At 45.0% G+C, this 18,469-nt stretch overlaps 1 protein-coding gene across 1 annotated transcript in view; it reads right to left on the reverse strand.

The window, feature by feature from the left end:
- Window positions 1-17,547, reverse strand: part of LOC144272335 (unconventional myosin-X-like) — a 229,841-nt gene extending 212,294 nt beyond the window's left edge. The window contains exons 1-3 of the mRNA XM_077830334.1: window positions 17,533-17,547; window positions 17,299-17,397; window positions 5,421-5,579 (exon numbers count right to left, since the gene is read on the reverse strand). Coding sequence (XP_077686460.1) covers window positions 5,421-5,579; window positions 17,299-17,397; window positions 17,533-17,547 — 273 coding nt within the window. The remainder of the gene's footprint in view (window positions 1-5,420; window positions 5,580-17,298; window positions 17,398-17,532) is intronic.
- Window positions 17,548-18,469: the final 922 nt, after the last annotated feature.

Genomic DNA, 18,469 nt, shown 5'->3' on the forward strand with positions numbered 1-18,469 from the left:
TACCAGCAACGCAGATACAGGTAAGCAACCGTTTTCATGTTCTCTCCACAGGTACTAATGCAGAGAGTGGACTAGATGATACATCTGAGGGAAGGGAGCAGAAGGAGACTCCGCCGATTGGAAGGCATGAGATGCACTGTCCTAGGGATGGGGGTTCCACGACCAGCGCTCCCAAGAGAAGGAGGTGGGTGGTGGTGGTCGGGGACTCCCTCCTCAGAGGGACTGAGTCATCTATCTGCTGCCCTGACCGGGAAAACCGAGAAGTCTGCTGCTTATCAGGAGCTAGGATTCACGATGTGATGGAGAGACTGCTGAAACTCATCAAGCCCTTGGATCGCTACCCCTTCCTGCTTCTCCACGTGGGCACCAATGATACTGCCAAGAATGACCTCGAGCGGATCACTGCAGACTACGTGGCTCTGGGAAGAAGAATAAAGGAGTTTGAGGTGCAAGTGGTTTTCTTGTCCATCCTCCCTGTGGAAGGAAAAGGCCTGGGTAGAGACCGTCGAATCGTGGAAGTCAACGAGTGGCTACGCAGGTGGTGTTGGAGAAAAGGCTTTGGATTCTCTGACCATGGGATGGTGTTCCAAGAAGGAGGAGTGCTAGGCAGAGACGGGCTCCACCTAACGAAGAGAGGGAAGAGCATCTTAGCAAGCAGGCTGGCTAACCTAGTGAGGAGCGCTTTAAACTAGGTTCACCGGGGGAAGGAGACCAAAGCCCTGAGGTAAGTGGGGAAGTGGGATACCGGGAGGAAGCACGAGCAGGAGCACGCGAGAGGGCAGGGCTCCTGTCTCATACTGAGAAAGAGGGACGATCAGCAAGTTATCTCAAGTGCCTATACACAAATGCAAGAAGCCTGGGAAACAAGCAGGGAGAACTGGAAGTCCTGGCACAGTCAAGGAATTATGATATGATTGGAATAACAGAGACTTGGTGGGATAACTCACATGACTGGAGTATTGTCATGGATGGATGTAAACTGTTCAGGAAGGACAGGCAGGGCAGAAAAGGTAGGGGAGTTGCACTGTATGTAAGGGAGCAGTATGACTGCTCAGAGCTCAAGTATGAAACTGCAGAAAAACCTGAGAGTCTCTGGATTAAGTTTAGAAGCGTGAGCAACAAGGGTAATGACATGGTGGGAGTCTGCTATAGACCACCGGACCAGGGGGATGAGGTGGACGAGGCTTTCTCCCGGCAACTCACGGAAGTTACTTGATCGCAGGCCCTGGTTCTCATGGGAGACTTCAATCACCCTGATATCTGCTGGGAAAGCAATACAGTGGTGCACAGAAAATCCAGGAAGTTTTTGGAAAATGTAGGGGACAATTTCCTGGTGCAAGTGTTGGAGGAAACAACTAGGGGCAGAGCTCTTCTTGACCTGCTGCTCACAAACCGGGAAGAATTCGTAGGGGAAGCAAAAGTGGATGGGAACCTGGGAGACAGCGACCATGAGATGGTCGAGTTCAGGATCCTGACACAGGGAAGAAAGGAGAGCAGCAGAATACGGACCCTGGACTTCAGAAAAGCAGACTTTGACTCCCTCAGGGAACTGATGGGCAGGATCCCCTGGGAGAATAACATGAGGGGGAAAGGAGTCCAGGAAAGCTGGCTGTATTTTAAAGAATCCTTATCGAGGTTACAGGGACAAATGACCCCGATGTGTAGAAAGAATAGTAAATAGGACAGGCGACCAGCTTGGCTTAACAGTGAAATCTTTGGTGATCTTAAACAAAAAAGAAGCTTACAAAAAGTGAAAGATTGGACAAATGACCAGGGAAAAGTATAAAAATATTGCTTGGGCATGCAGGAATGAAATCAGGAAGGCCAAATCAACTTGGAGTTGCAGCTAGCAAGAGATGTTAAGAGTAACAAGAAGGGTTTCTTCAGGTATGTTAGCAACAAGAAGAAAGTCAAGGAAAGCATGGGCCCCTTCCTGAATGAGGGAGGCAACCTAGTGACAGAGGATGTGGAAAAAGCTAATGTACTCTATGCTTTTTTTTGCCTCTGTCTTCACAATCAAGGTCAGCTCCCAGACTACTGCACTGGGCAGCACAGCATGGGGAGGAGGTGACCAGCCCTCTGTGGAGAAAAGTGGTTCGGGACTATTTAGAAAAGCTGGACGATCACAAGTCCATGGGGCCGGATGCGCTGCATCTGAGTGCGCTAAAGAAGCTGGCGGATGTGATTGCAGAGCCATTGGCCATTATCTTTGAAAACTCATGGCGATTGGGGGAGGTCCCGGACAACTGGAAAAAGGCTAATGTAGTGCCCATCTTTTAAAAAGGGAAAGAGGAGAATCCTGGGAACTACAGGCCAGTCAGCCTCACCTCAGTCCCTGGAAAAATCATGGAGCAGGTCCTCAAGGAAACAATTCTGAAGCACTTAGAGGAGAGGAAAGTGATCAGGAACAGTCAGCATGGATTCACCAAGGGCAAGTCATGCCTGACTAATCTAATTGCCTTCTATGATGAGACAACTGGCTCTGTGGATGAGGGGAAGGCACTGGACGGGTTGTTCCTTGACTTTAGCAAAGCTTTTCACACAGTCTCCCACAGTATTCTTGCCAGCAAGCTAAGGAAGTATGGGCTGGATGAATGGACTATAAGGTGCATAGAAAGTTGGCTAGATTGTCGGGCTCAACGGGTAGTGATCAATGGCTCCATGTCTAGTTGGCAGCCGGTATCAAGCGGAGTGCCCCAAGGGTCAGTCCTGGAGCCGGTTTTGTTCAATACTTTCATAAATGATCTGGAGGATGGTGTGGATTGCACTCTCAGCAAGTTTGCAGATGACACTAAACTGGGAGGAGAGGTAGACACGCTGGAGGGTAGGGATAGGATACAGAGGGCCCCAGACAAATGAGAGGATTGGGCCAAAAGAAATCTGAGGAGGTTCAACAAGGACAAGTGCAGAGTCCTGCACTTAGGACGGAAGAATCCCATGCACCGCTACAGATTAGGGACCGAATGGCTAAGCAGCAGTTCTGCAGAAAAGGACCTAGGGGTTACAGTGGATGAGAAGAGTGATATGAGTCAACAGTGTGCCCTTGCTGCCAAGAAGACCAATGGCATTTTGGGATGTATATGTAGGGGCATTGCCAGCAGATCGAGGAACGCGATTGTTCCCCTCTATTTGACATTGGTGAGGCCTCATCTGGAGTACTGTGTCCAGTTTTGGACCCCACAGTACAAGAAGGATGTGGAAAAATTGGAAAGCATCCAGCGGAGGGCAACAAAAATGATTAGGGGACTGGAACACATGACTTATGAGGAGAGGCTGAGGGAACTGGGATTGTTTAGTCTGTAGAAGAGAAGAATGAGGGGGGATTTAATAACTGCTTTCAACTACCTGAAACGGGGTTCCAAAGGGGATGGCTCTAGACTGTTCTCAGTGGTACCAGATGACAGAACAAGGAGTAATGGTCTCAAGTTGCAGTGGGGGAGGTTTAGGTTGGATATTAGGAAAAACTTTTTCACTAGGAGGGTGGTGAAGCACTGCAATGGGTTACCTCTGGAGGTGGTGAAATCTCCTTCCTTAGAAGTTTTTAAGGTCAGGCTTGACAAATCCCTGGCTGGGATGATTTAGTTGGGGATTGGTCCTGCTTTGAGCAGGGGGTTGGACTAGATGACCTCCTGAGGTCCCTTCCAACCCTGAGATTCTATGATTCTACCTTCGAGATATCGGTGCCAGCTGGGGTCCCAGTGTCAGGAAATGAGGCCTGGAGAAGAGTGATGACTCCAGGTCCAGGAGCAACAGAAGGTCTTCCAGAGCTGAGAAGTGAACCAGAGAAGATGGAGACATCTCCACAGCTCAGATCACTGAAGTGTGCACTGGTTCCAGCGGCACTGATGTGGGATTTGGTGCTGAAGAAGCAGTCCCAGTACCAGAGGGTGCTGCAATTTTGGCCTTCAAAGAAGTCCTGGTCCAATCCTTCCTAGTACTGGACAGTCCCACTCTGGAGAATGAAGCTCCTAATGACTTGTGATGGGATGGGGACTCCTGCCTCTTGTTAGAGGGCTTGAACAGGGAACCTTCCCTCTTGTTCTTTTGGAGCCCTTCCCCATCTGCCCTGGCTCTGACCTCCAGAGTCTCTCGGAGCCAGAGGTGGGGTAAAGGTCTTGAAGCCGCCCAGAACCAAAGAAGAAGAGGAGCCACTCCTACCTTCTTCAGGATGATGTATGGGGGCGGGGAGTCTCCCCAGTCAGTTGTTGTTCCCGCTTTCGTGGTTTCTTCTATGAGGGAATTTCAGAGCCAAAACTCCCTGGACTGCGCAATTCTATTTGGGAAGGACCTGCAGATACTGCAGCTGGAAAGGATGTGCGCGTCACCCAGGCAGTACAGACAAGCATAGTGGTAGTCTGTGACTGGAAAGAGCTTGTGGCATGCATCGCAACTCACTCCCCGCAACCGTTGGCAGGTCAAGCTGGAAGGCGTGCAGCAACACCTTCCCTTCCACAAGGGGGGTTCCAAATAAAGAACCGAACCGCTAAGCCAGGTGTAGTCAACAGACAGATCGTGAGCCAAATCTGGACTGCCAGACGCTTTTGAATGGATCCCAAAATCTATTTACTTACTTATTATTGTTGATTTTTTTATTATTATTTTCTCTGGAGTCTGAACCTTGACAAAAAATAATAGACTATCCCTGCCCTAAGCTATCGCTTAACTAACCTTACTATAGAGCTAGCTAATTACGAATTTTTTAAAAACGTTAAAAAAAAATATGTATAGAAAAGCTGAAGTCAGCACAAGCACTGAAGCTCCACCTTAGAACACAAGAGGTAAGAAGGAACGAAGATGGCAGTCCGGCAGCCCCCTTTCTTCCTTTGGTGCAAAGTATGAGGAGTGGACTGGATAGATGTGCAGACCACATGGACACTGATAAGGGAAAATCTCCAGTCCTTAGTGCATGGAGTACATATGCAACATGAAGTGCACTACACAAAGGCACAATCACTTGGAGAACCACCACACACGTTCTAATCCTTACTGGCCATTTGATCAACCTATAACCTCTGCCCAACTGTATTCAGATCAGCAAGAGCTGGGGACTCGGGGGACACAAGGAATATAATGTCATAAACTCAGAAGCACAGAAGAGAAACAGCCCTGCAAAACCATCCCAAAGCCCAGAACGGAATATCCACGGACAGGGACTTTTCTTCCTTACCAAAAGGAGGGTAAGCCCCTCTTTTGAAGCAGGGGAATTACAGGAGCTTAAGGCTTGTGGGCGGGGGGAGCAAGAGAAACCTAGGATTCAATGTACATGCAGAGGAGAGGGAATTCTCTCTTTATCCACTGGGAACAGTCTCTGTAGCTCAGGGGACATTGTTCAAATCAATATTCTATATGTAAGTTGGCAGCTCCAGAAGATAAACAGAGGGCATCAGCCACCATGGACGTCACCCAGCTTAGACACTTACATATATGCTGTCCTGTTGGTAGCGCTGATGCAGGTTGAGCAGGATAGCAGCCTCATGCAGGTCTCCCAGCATGGACATGTCTTCCACCCCCTCCACACTAGTCTGGTGCATTGGCAAGACCTTCTCCCTGGATAAGGAAGCCTGTGGGTAGCAGAATACCTGGAGAGAAAGGGAAAAGGGACCAGTAACAACTGAGAAGAGAATCACTGACCAAAGCTTTACCCCACGGCACTTATTAATGATCAGAGGTGGAACATGACACAGTGTGGATATCTGGTGTTTGGGTTTATTTGCACAGTTTCCTACACTCCTGTCCTATCTGGATGAGCCCTCTGGAGAGAACACTGGGAGCATACAGACTTCCTCCCTCCAGATTTGTTCTCTCCACCTTCAGAACTGCCTGGGAGAAGCTGGAGAGTGCCCGGAGCAGGAACTCACAGAGCAAAAAGCTGTCACCCTGAGAGTTGAAAAAGGTAACATGGAGCCCACATCTGGGGGAGATGCCTAGATACCATGATGATGAGTGTGGAATAAGAACCTAAGCAGAAGAGAATAGATTCGTACATGTGCACTTGGTGTATGTTTCAGAATGTATTTCCATCCTTACCCTGCACGCTCACAGAGACCTGAACTACACCTCTGAAGAGACTGAAAAGCAGAAGCCAGACCAAAAAGACATGCTCTTCTCCTTTTATTTTAAAGATCATGCTTTATAAGCAAATCTCTTGTTGTGTGTTTGCACGTGATTTTTGAAGTCACAATGGCTGTCCATTCTTCTCAGCTCTGAGGCATACCCTCTTCTCTCTGTCCCTATAGCTAAAAACCTTGTCCAAGTTGCATTGGCCTGTTTTGCTGACACATCATAGTGCAGGCTCTCCCCCAGATAAACTACTTAAACTGGAGTTAGAGCTGTAAGTACACACCAGTAACTTGAGTCCAAAGGGAATGAAGCTGAGGCCCACCCTGGCATATTCTGAACATGCAGCCAGTTGGCCTCACTGCCCCTCCTCTCCAGGGTGGATACGAATTGATTTTTTTTTTAAATAAAATTTAAAAGTCTGACATTTTTATTTAAATCAGATATTTTTTAAAACTTATTGATAATTAAAATTGAAATTGACCACTTATGTTAAAGCCTAAATGTATTATAATCTATAACAATCATTTAAATTAAATACAAAAAATAACACCAAGTTGTATGTTTGCTTCCAAGTTTTAAAGAAAGTCAGACCACTGAAATGGTGGAAGTCACTGGCAAAGCACTTAGAGCCAGAATTTGTTAAAGCACTAAACCAGTTTTTAAACACCAGTAGCCTCTTGTATAGGTGCAGAGAGAATATTTTCTTCATTTCAGTTTATTCAACTAGTTCAGTTCAATGACGACTTCATTCAAAGTAAAGAAACCAATTGGAAATGATAAAAGCAGGAAATCTTGTTTTCCTCTTCCAATCGATCAAGGAAAACTAGATGTGAGAGGATAAGATCTACTCATTCTAAACTCTTGAAAGACATAGAGACCAGAAACTACCAGCTGAATTCATTAGCTACAGATAATACTTCCTTTGCTTAATAAATCAGTTAGTTTTAAATGCAAACTGTAATAGGTTTTTCGTATGTATCCAGTACGTTTAAAGTTGTTTATTTTTTTAAAATGCTGTTTTGCATTTTTAATTGAATTTCCATCCAAATAGAACTTGACACAAATCAGAAGTAAACAATTAATCTAGTAAATAAGAAATGCACCACTCACCATTTTCTAACCTAAAACATGTCAGAATAGAGAATGAATACATGTAAGTTAAACTTCACAATTGCCTAAATAAACGTATATCGACAAGTGTAGCCTCCAGCTTAGCAAAAAGCAGCAGCAAATTTAGTATAGCTTCTATATTGAGTTGCCAACCAACATGATTTAATAATTACCAACTAACAAGAATCAACCTTACTTTAGAAAAAATAACTAAAATGTACAAATGAAAACAATTAAAATTGATTATTTAAATCATGATTAAAATCAGTGATTTAAATTTTACATTTGATTTAACTCACTCCATGCTGCTCCTCTCATAAATCCCTGTACCCCTTTAAGCTTTCAAATACTATGGAGCCCTGGCTGGGACACAGAGCAGGGGAAAGGAGGCAAGATAAAAAGGTATCCGCGTGATCTCTTCTCACACCTACCTCACCATCACCCACATGCCTCAACACCCCAGGGACCCATGTTTATTCCCCCACACACACTGATCCTCACCTGTTCTTGTCAACTGCTGGAAATGGCCCACCTTGATTATCACTACAAAAGGTGTTTCCCCCCCCCCCCGCTCTCCTGCAGGTAATAGCTCACCTTACCTGATCACTCTCGTTACAATGGGTATGGTAACACCCACTGTTTCATGTCCTCTGTGTATATAAAATTTCCTCACTGTATTTTCCACTGCATGCATCCGATGAAGTGAGCTGTAACTCACGAAAGCTTATGCTCATATAAATTGGTTAGTCTCTAAGGTGCCACAAGTCCTCCTTTTCTTTTTGCGGATACAGATTAACAGGGCTGCTACTCTGAAACCTGTCATCCATTCCAGTGGCCAGGATGAGCAATCGCAGGAGACCCCCTGCAGCCCACTGCATGTGTGAGAAGGGAGGCTCTAGGCATGAATGTCCTGAGAGATGTCTGACCCTTGCCAGCCCTGATAGCAGATCCTAAATAGATACAGATTATGGGAAAGTGAATGTGACGGCCAATCAGGAAGCAGGATTGTTATTCACTGATAAAAGTTTAAAAAGAAAAAAAAACAACAACCTAGAAAGCGACTAAGAGGAAAACTCTTCAGACAATCAGCTGTCAGTAAAATTATTTTTATAGTGCCCAAGAACAAACTTAGTTCTTCACATAGCCCAGTAGAAAGTCAAAGTCCGCGACACAAAACTCTTGCTTCAGGTCTAATATTACCTGTGACACTATGAGATGGTCACAAACAATAAGGAGGAAGAGATGAAGGAGCATTAAAATCACTCAGTGACTCAGTATGAGCATTAGCCTTCAGAAGAAAACAAAATATCCATAAATCTGAACATTGCTGAGATTGCTGCATGTAACAGAAAGGTCAGGTTAGGGAGGTTTTGCTTTGCTTGCTTCTTGTAGGCAAATGTTAGAAGGGATGATTTAAAGGATGACATCATGGATTTTAGGGAGGGGTAACCAGAAAGGACTATGTCATCTAGTCTGACCTCCTGCGAAGAACAGGCACAGAATTTCACCCAGGAACTGCTGCAGCGAGTCCACGATCTTGTGGTTGAACAAGAGTCTCTCCCTTAGAAAAACATCCAGGCTTGATTTCAAATAACGGAGAATCTACAACCTTCCTTGGTAATCTCGTCCAATGGCTAATTCCCTCATTTAAAAATATGCACCTTATTTCCAGTTTGAATTTGTCGAGGTTCAAATTCCACCCATTGGCTCTTGTTCTGCCTGTTTGTTAAAGAATCACCTCCATTACCAGAAATGCTCTCCCCGTGTAAGTATTTATACACGGAGTAAATCACCATCTCTTAAACTTCTCTTTGTCAAGCTAAATAGACTGAGCTCCTTTAGCCTATCACCATACAGCAGAGTTTCCAATTCTTGTAGCGTGTTTCTGAAGCCTTTCTAATTGTTCAACGTCCTTCCTGAAGGGTGGACACTGCAACTGGACACAATCCAGCAGTCATCTCACTGATGCTGTCTAGACCAGGAGTTCTCAAACTGGGAGTCGGGACCCCTCAGGAGGTCAAGAGGTTATTACATGGGGGGGGTCACAAGCTGTCAGCCTCCCCCCCAAAACCCTGCTTTGCCTCCAGCATGTATAATGGTGTTAAATATATAAAAAAGTGTTTTTAATTTATGGGGGGGGGGTCACACTCAGAGGTTTGCTATGTGAAAGGGGTCACCAGTACAAAAGTTTGAGAGCCACTGGTCTAGACATATATGAAAGACATATATGGTCCCACACATACCACTACTGTGACTTTGAAGAGTGCAAACAGCCTAACACTGATCACTAACACAGGAGAAACCCTTCAGAGATGGTGACAGCATTTCAGTGATCTTTTGACCACACCGTTCACCATCACAGATGAGGCATTAAGAAGAGTAGTGAGTCAGCCAACATGGACACAGTCCTCTCCTTTGGCAAAGTCAGCACTGCAATCGGGGTGAAGAACTGTAGGGCCCCAAGATCTGACAGTATTTCTGCAAAATATTCAAGTATGGAGGTGAGATCCTGCAAAGGCAACTGCATGTACTATTTCTCAATATATGGAGTACTGAAGACATACCACAAGACTTCAAAGACGTCACTATATAAAAGAGGAAAGGTGAAAAGTCCGATTGGTGTAACTATCGAGGTATCCCATTACTCTCTATCGCTGGAAAGGTTTTGACTAGAGTACTCCTTGTTTGTCTGCTACGCAACATTGCTAATCGTGCGCTACCGGAGTTGCAATACGGTTGTAAGCCAACACACGGAGCAGCAGACATGTGTGACGCTCTGTACCTTGGGGAAACACCCTACACCCCCATGTTCATCCTTATAATATGACTGTGTGGCATCCAATGCAAAGTGTGTCATGTCGAGTGTCTTCGGAAGGCTCATGATGCACTGAGCATTGTTGTTACAGTAATCAGGTTTCAGAGTAACAGCCATGTTAGTCTGTATTCGCAAAAAGAAAAGGAGTACTTGTTGCACCTTAGAGACTAACCAATTTATTTGAGCATAAGCTTTCGTGAGCTACAGCTCACTTCATCGGATGCATACTGTGGAAACTGCAGAAGACATTATATACACAGAGACCATGAAACAATACCTCCTCCCACCCCACTCTCCTGCTGGTAATAGCTTATCTAAAAGTGATCACTCTCCTTACAATGTGTATGATAATCAAGGTGGGCCATTTCCAGCACAAATCCAGGTTTTCTCACTCCCCACCCCCATACACACACAAACTCACTCTCCTGCTAGTAATAGCTCATACAAACTGACCACTCTCCTTACAATGTGTATGATAATCAAGGTGGGCCATTTCCAGCATAAATCCAAGTTTAACCAGAACGTCGGGGGCGGGGGGTAGGAAAAAACAAGGGGAAATAGGCTACCTTGCATAATGACTTAGCCACTCCCAGTCTCTATTTAAGCCTAAATTAATAGTATCCAATTTGCAAATGAATTCCAATTCAGCAGTTTCTCGCTGAAGTCTGGATTTGAAGTTTTTTTGTTTTAAGATAGCGACCTTCATGTCTGTAATTGCGTGACCAGAGAGATTGAAGTGTTCTCCGACTGGTTTATGAATGTTATAATTCTTGACATCTGATTTGTATCCATTTATTCTTTTACGTAGAGACCGTCCAGTTTGACCAATGTACATGGCAGAGGGGCATTGCTGGCACATGATGGCATATATCACATTGGTGGACGTGCAGGTGAACGAGCCTCTGATAGTGTGGCTGATGTTATTAGGCCCTGTGATGGTGTCCCCTGAATAGATATGCGGGCACAGTTGGCAACGGGCTTTGTTGCAAGGATAGGTTCCTGGGTTAGTGGTTCTGTTGTGTGGTATGTGGTTGTTGGTGAGTATTTGCTTCAGGTTGGGGGGCTGTCTGTAGGCAAGGACTGGCCTGTCTCCCAAGATTTGTGAGAGCAGACTCCAGCGAGAAACTGCTGAATTGGAATTCATTTGCAAATTGGATACTATTAATTTAGGCTTAAATAGAGACTCGGAGTGGCTAAGTCATTATGCAAGGTAGCCTATTTCCTCTTGTTTTTTCCTAACCCCCCCCCCGACGTTCTGGTTAAACTTGGATTTATGCTGGAAATGGCCCACCTTGATTATCATACACATTGTAAGGAGAGTGATCACTTTAGATAAGCTATTACCAGCAGGACAGTGAGGTGGGAGGAGGTATTGTTTCATGGTCTCTGTGTATATAATGTCTTCTACAGTTTCCACAGTATGCATCCGATGAAGTGAGCTGTAGCTCACGAAAGCTTATGCTCAAATAAATTGGTTAGTCTCTAAGGTGCCACAAGTACTCCTTTTCTTGTTACAGTAATGTTATAGGTTATAATTTCATGTATGTCGTTACGAGGCTGAAACTGTATCCTCATGGCTTAAAATAAGCCCAGGCAAAAATGCTCCAAGAGCAGAGAGGCAGTTCACAATTCATCAGGGCAGTATGGGACAAACCCAGCTCCACCTCACAAGAACAAAGGACGCTGGCCTAGGCAGCAACAAAAGGATCTATCTGTTGGACTCTCAAGTGAGTCACCTCCCCTTCCCTTGTCCAGTTTGGGACTTCAATGAGATAATGCTCACCTGACTCTGAAGTGGGGGGGGGGGGGGCAAAGCCAAGAGGGAAGAAAGAACATAATAAAAGGGAGAGACTTTGCCACGCTCTTTTTGTAAGGGCACTGAAAGTGTTAAGATCAACTTAGAATGCGTTTTGCTTTTATTTCACGTGACTAAACCTGACTTCTTGTGCTTTGACTTATAATCACTTAAAATTTATCTTTATAGTTAAATAATCTGTTTGTTTATTCTACCTGAAGCAGTGCCTTTGGTTTGAAGTGTGTCAGAGACTTTCCTTGGGATAACAAGCCTGGTACATATCAATTTCTTTGTGAAATTGACGAACTCATAGAAGCTGGCAGGTCCAGCAGGCATAAGGGGACACTGGAAGACGGAGGTTCCTAGAGTTGTGTCTGGGACTGGGGGTATTGGCTAGCGTCATTCGGTTGCACAATCCAAGGAGCAGCTGACATGCCATCGGCCGTGGGTGACCAGCCCGGGAGTGGGGGTTCTCACAGCAGAGCAGGGTCAGGCTGGCTCCCAGAGTCGAGGAGTGGAGGGACCTCGCGGATCACTGGTCCAGACATCACCCGAAGGGAACATCACAGCATGATATTTGTAGCCCATTAGATGTAGGAGAAATGCAGAGAACAGCAACATGACCTTTACACGGTCTTTATTGACTGAGCTTTATTGACACTGTCAGTAGACCTGGGCTTTGACAATTATAACCTAAGTTTGGTTGTCCAGAAAAATTCATTAACATTCTGAGGCAATTTCATGATGGAATGCTTGGATGATCCTGCGTAGATGGCGTTCTGTCTGACCCATTTACTATTACTAAAGGTATTACGCAGGGTTGCATAATTGGTGCACTCTTGTTTAATCTCTTCTATGCAGCTATGCTTGCTGATGCTACAAGAGACCTGAATGCTGGTATCAGGATACATTTCCAATCCTCTGGAAAATTATTGACTCTGAACAGGCTGCTATCTTCCAGGAAGGTCTTCACAGCAACTGTTCATGAGATACCGTAAGCTGATTACTGTGCTCTAGAGGCACGTACTCTAGAAGATACACAATTGATTATGGACAGATTCACAGTGTCTGCAGAAAGGTACTAGCGGACAAGCAATCTGAAAAAGACAGAGGTCATGTATCAACCTGCACCAGGGAGACCCTACGTGAACCAAAAGTCACCGTTAGCAACACACAGCTGAATGCTGTTATGGACTTCAGCTATTTTGGTAGTATATTGTTGAATGATGTTACCATAGACAAGGAGCTGACAAGTCTCATCAACAAAGCCAGTTCATCATTTGGCAGACTATCAAGCAGAGTCTGGCAGCAACATTGTATTAAGCTTCAAAACCAAGTTAAAAAAGTCTATAAAGCAGTTATGCTGTCCAACTTGCTGTATGAGTGTGAGACTTGGACCTACTATAGGCATCACATTAAGCTTCCAGATAAGTTCCATTTACAACATCTGCATGGCATACTCTGCATGAAGTGGCAAAATAAAGCTATCAGTAACGAGGTTCTGGAACGTAGATACCCCACAGGATTGAAGCCATGTTTATCGCATCACAGTTACACTGGGCTGGTCATGTGTCGAGGATGGATGACACCAGAATGGCCAAAGCAGTTGCCATATGGTGAGCTGAAAGGGAGCAACTGCATATGAGGCGGCCAGAAGAAACGCTTCAAGGATACGCTGAAGCATAACTTAAAACAGTGCAACAGTGACATTGACAGCTGGAAGTTGTCAGCACCAGACAGATCATGCTGGCAAGCAATAGTCAACAATGGGGTTACCCAATTCAAGATTAACTACCATATGGATCTTGAGGCACAGAGGCTGAGTCATAAACAGCAGCAGACTCAGCAGGCACAGACTGTAATCTCTTCCTCCGCATTATGCATGTCACGTGGAAAGGACTGCCACTTGCACTCTGGTCTTTTTAGCCACAATTGTACTCACAACACGTCATCTTTGGTCATGAAGGACAACAAGAAGAAACAATGCAGAGGTAACACCTCTGAGGTTGAGGTCAGATGACCTAATGGTACCTTCTGGCCTTAAAACCTATTGGAGGCAGGAACCCACCTCTCTACTCCTACTCAATATTCTCCTATGTATACATCCAAGGACCACATTAGCCATATAAGCCACAGCATCACCCTGGGAGCCTTTGGTTATCTACTGAAACCCCTGATGGGTTGTTTTGTTATTTTTTTCCAGAGGTGGTGAATGGATTTTGGGAGGGCTTTCCAAACATAGGGGCAGCATGTAAGTCAGCACACAGTAGAAAAGGGAGAGGAAATGAAGATGCAATGGCCAGGAAAACTCATTGACTGCAGCATTGCCTGGGAAGCTGGACTCTTCACATGGTAAAATCAGGTGATTTTCATTAATGAGATGGGGAGACAAGCTGACAGTGAGCCATGCTTAGAGAGTCTTATGTAAAAACAGTCCACAAGTCTGCACAGGTGACAATTAGAGAGCAGAGCACCACGGAAACAACATTGCAGGGACACAAATGACCTAACTAATGACCTCGCAGGCAGGGTCCCAAGCAATAGAATCACAGGGTTAGAAGGAACTGCAAAGGTCATCTAGTCTAACCCCCCCAATACACCTCCAGGCCAATACACAGTAATCAGGTTCAAAAAACAGGTGGCCACAACCTATATTAAAAACACCCGAAAGCAACCTGGGCCTGCAAGAAGGGCTATTGAGTGAACGGAAGAGGAGGGAATCAGGTACCTACAGTATGCCCCCATGGGATTTTGGTTTCAGAGATGGGCTCTGCATAGGTTGCTCGGGTCCCACACAACTAACACAGCCAGGACTTTTCAAAACCTTTGCCATGATTTTCACAACTTGTGACCTTGCTAGTCTTGTCCCCATGGTCCCTCATGACCTTTCCCAAAATGTGCCTTGACAATCCTCCATCCCTAACTACAGAATACAGCGCTGCTAGGTGTGCGGTATTTGGAAGACAGTGTTGCATGATGTGAAACTGAAATATGTTGGTGTGATGGATTCCAGTCTTTGAGAGGTAAGTCAGGCATCTCATAGCAGCTTAAAGGGACACAATAAATTTGAAATCTAGTCAATTTCAAAAAATAAGTGAAAGTAGTTTCAAATATTTAAATCCACACATACATCACCACCCTCAACCAATTTGGTTTTACAGTTACATTTTCCTGTTTTTTAAAACTGTTTTTCTCCCCCCAGTTGCTGTGAGACACCCCCACACAAACAATTGGGGGAACTGGATAACAGCCTATACAGCAGAATCAGTTTCAGAGTAACAGCCCTGTTAGTCTGTGTTTACAAAAAGAAAAGGAGGACTTGTGGCACCTTAGAGACTAACCAATTTATTTGAGCATAAGCTTTCGTGAGCTACAGCTCACTTCATCGGATGCATCAAAGCTTATGCTCAAATAAATTGATTAGTCTCTAAGGTGCCACAAGTACTCCTTTTCTTTTAGCAGAATCAGTGAGAGTGATTACACACAAAGTCAGCTATAAGAGAGAGAGCGCGAGTGAGTGAACGCACTTCTAACCTCTGTCAGTTGCAGTGATCTCAGGTGTGACAACAGCAGCAGGGGAACATTTTTCAGACACAAGTGTGATACTGAAGTCTACCATTTTCATTTAACATAAGGAAATCATCTAAGACCAGGAGATTTTGACACGTAGCTTTTCTCAGCTGTAACACCAGCCAGAGCCTCATTCAGGCCCAATGCTACCAGCACTCCCAGCTATCTTTGAGACACCACTGACTTCCTGAGGAAACTACAATCCATCGGTGATCTTCCTGAAAACACCATCCTAGCCACTATGGATGTAGAAGCCCTCTACGCCAACATTCCACACAAAGATGGACTACCCCAAGCCGTCAAGAACACTATCCCCGATAATGTCACGGCAAACTTGGTGGCTGAACTTTGTGACTTTGTCCTCACCCAAAACTATTTCACATTTGGGGACAATGTATATCTTCAAATCAGCAACACTGCTATGGGTACCCGCATGGCCCCACAGTATGCCAACATTTTTATGGCTGACTTAGAACAACGCTTCCTCAGCTCTCGTCCCCTAATGCCCCTACTCTACTTGCGCTACATTGATGACATCTTCATCATATGGACCCATGGAAAAGAAGCCCTTGAGGAATTCCACCATGATTTCAACAATTTCCATCCCACCATCAACCTCAGCCTGGACCAGTCTACACAATAGATCCACTTCCTGGACGCTACAGTGCTAATAAGCGATGGTCACATAAACACCACCCTATACCGGAAGCCTACTGACCACTATACTTACCTACATGCCTCCAGCTTTCACCCAGATCACACCACACGATCCATTGTCTACAGCCAAGCTCTACGATATAACCGCATTTGCTCCAACCCCTCAGACAGAGACAAACACCTACAAGATCTCTATCAAGCATTCTTACAACTACAGTACCCACCTGCTGAAGTAAAGAAACAGATTGACAGAGCCAGAAAAGTACCCAGAAGTCACCTACTACAGGACAGGCCCAACAAAGAAAATAACAGAACGCCACTAGCCATCACCTTCAGCCCCCAACTAAAACCTCTCCAATGCATCATCAAGGCTCTAAAACCTATCCTGAAGGACGACCCATCATTCTCACAGATCTTGGGAGACAGGCCAGTCCTTGCTTACCAGACAGCCCCCCAACCTGAAGCAAATACTCACCAGCAACCACACAACAGAACCACTAACCCAGGAACCTATCCTTGCAACAAAGCCCATTGCCAACTATGTCCACATATCTATTCAGGGGACACCATCATAGGGCCTAATAATATCAGCCACACTATCAGAGGCTCGTTCACCTGCACATCCACCAATGCGATCTATGCCATCATATGCCAGCAATGCCCCTCTGCCATGTACATGGCCAAACTGGACAGTCTCTACGTAAAAGAATAAATGGACACAAATCAGACGTCAAGAATTATAACATTCAAAACCCAGTCGGAGAACACTTCAATCTCTTTGGTCACTCGATTACAGACCTAAAAGTGGCAATACTTCAACAAAAAAACTTCAAAACCAGACTCCAACAAGAGACTGCTGAATTGGAATTAATTTGCAAACTGGATACAATTAACTTAGGCTTGAATAGAGACTGGGAGTGGATGGGTCATTACACAAAGTAAAACTATTTCCCCATGTTTATTCCCCCACCCCACCCCCCACTGTTCCTCAGACGTTCTTGTCAACTGCTGGAAATGGCCCACCTTGATTATCACTACAAAAGGTTTTTTCTCTTTCCTGCTGGTAATAGCTCGCCTTACCTGATCACTCTGGTTACAGTGTGTATGGTAACACCCATTGTTTCATGTTCTCTATGTATATAAATCTCCCCACTGTATTTTCCACTCAATGCATCCGATGAAGTGAGCTGTAGCTCACGGAAGCTTATGCCCAAATAAATTTGTTAGTCTCTAAGGTGCCACAAGTACTCCTTTTCTTTTTATTCAAACCTTGATTTCCAATTATACTCACCTCTCCATAATCTGTTGTGAAGAGCACAAACCCATCATTGCATGCGCCAACAGTGCACGGCTGCAGCTGATCTTGCTCCCGTAGCCACACCCGGGTGCCCTGCAATTAAATAATGCCCATTAGAAACACCACAAGATTCAATTCACTTTCCACTGTACCTTGCACCAGCTGCTCCCACATTTGTGTGTGAGCACTCAAAAGGGACACCCATCCACAGCTTCACAAAGGAACTACTGCACTGCTTTCCATGTGCAAGGTCACAGCTCTGTGTGTGTCACAGACAGAGGTCACAGTTCTATCTCCCCTTGAGATGGAAGGTGGACCCACTCCTCCTTCTCTTCTCAGCATCCAAGCAGGGCACGGGGAGAAGAATGACCATAATAAGGTAACTATAAAGAGCATTACAGCATGGCTGCCTTCATGAGACACTTACCAGAGCTTGTCTGAGTGTGATCAGTGAAGTGAAAGGTGGAAAAGCATTTGACACACTGCTAAGTCAAGATAGAAAGATCTAGGCTATTACTTTTGAAATGTGGCATCTGATTCTGAAATCCCAATTTGAGACACATGAGGTGTTCAGCACCTCTGAAAACTAGGCCTAGGTCAGGCACCCAAAATCAGAAGCCACTTTGAAAATCTTGGCTTTAGCTCCTTTTAAATCTTCCCTCACAAGCAGGAGTTCTCCAACAAGCTCAGTGATGCACTGGACCTATATTCCGAGGGAAGGCCTCCTGATTCCTATAGATAATGATGCTGAATACATTACAGCACATTGAAAGGTATGCTGCACATTCAAGGACAGTAGAACCTCAAGAGTTACGAACACTTCGGGAATGGAGGTTGTTCGTAACTCTAAATGTTCGTAACTCTGAACAAAACATTACGGTTGCTCTTTCAAAAGTTCACAGCTGAACACTGACTTAATACAGCTTTGAAACTTTACTATGCAGAAGAAAAATGCTGCTTTCCTTTTTTGTTTTCTTTAGTAGTTTACATTTAACACAGCACTATACTGTATTTGCTTGTTTTGTTTGTCTCTGCAGCTGCCTGATTGCAGCTTCCGGTTTCAAATGAGGTGTGTGGTTGACTGGCCAGTTCGTAACACTGAGGTTCTACTGTAAATTCTAAATAGGGGAAGCATATGGGGTAGGGGAAGGTGGTTACTGAATTA

Source organism: Eretmochelys imbricata, chromosome 11 (genome assembly GCF_965152235.1).
Source record: "Eretmochelys imbricata isolate rEreImb1 chromosome 11, rEreImb1.hap1, whole genome shotgun sequence".
Taxonomy (NCBI): domain Eukaryota; kingdom Metazoa; phylum Chordata; order Testudines; family Cheloniidae; genus Eretmochelys; species Eretmochelys imbricata.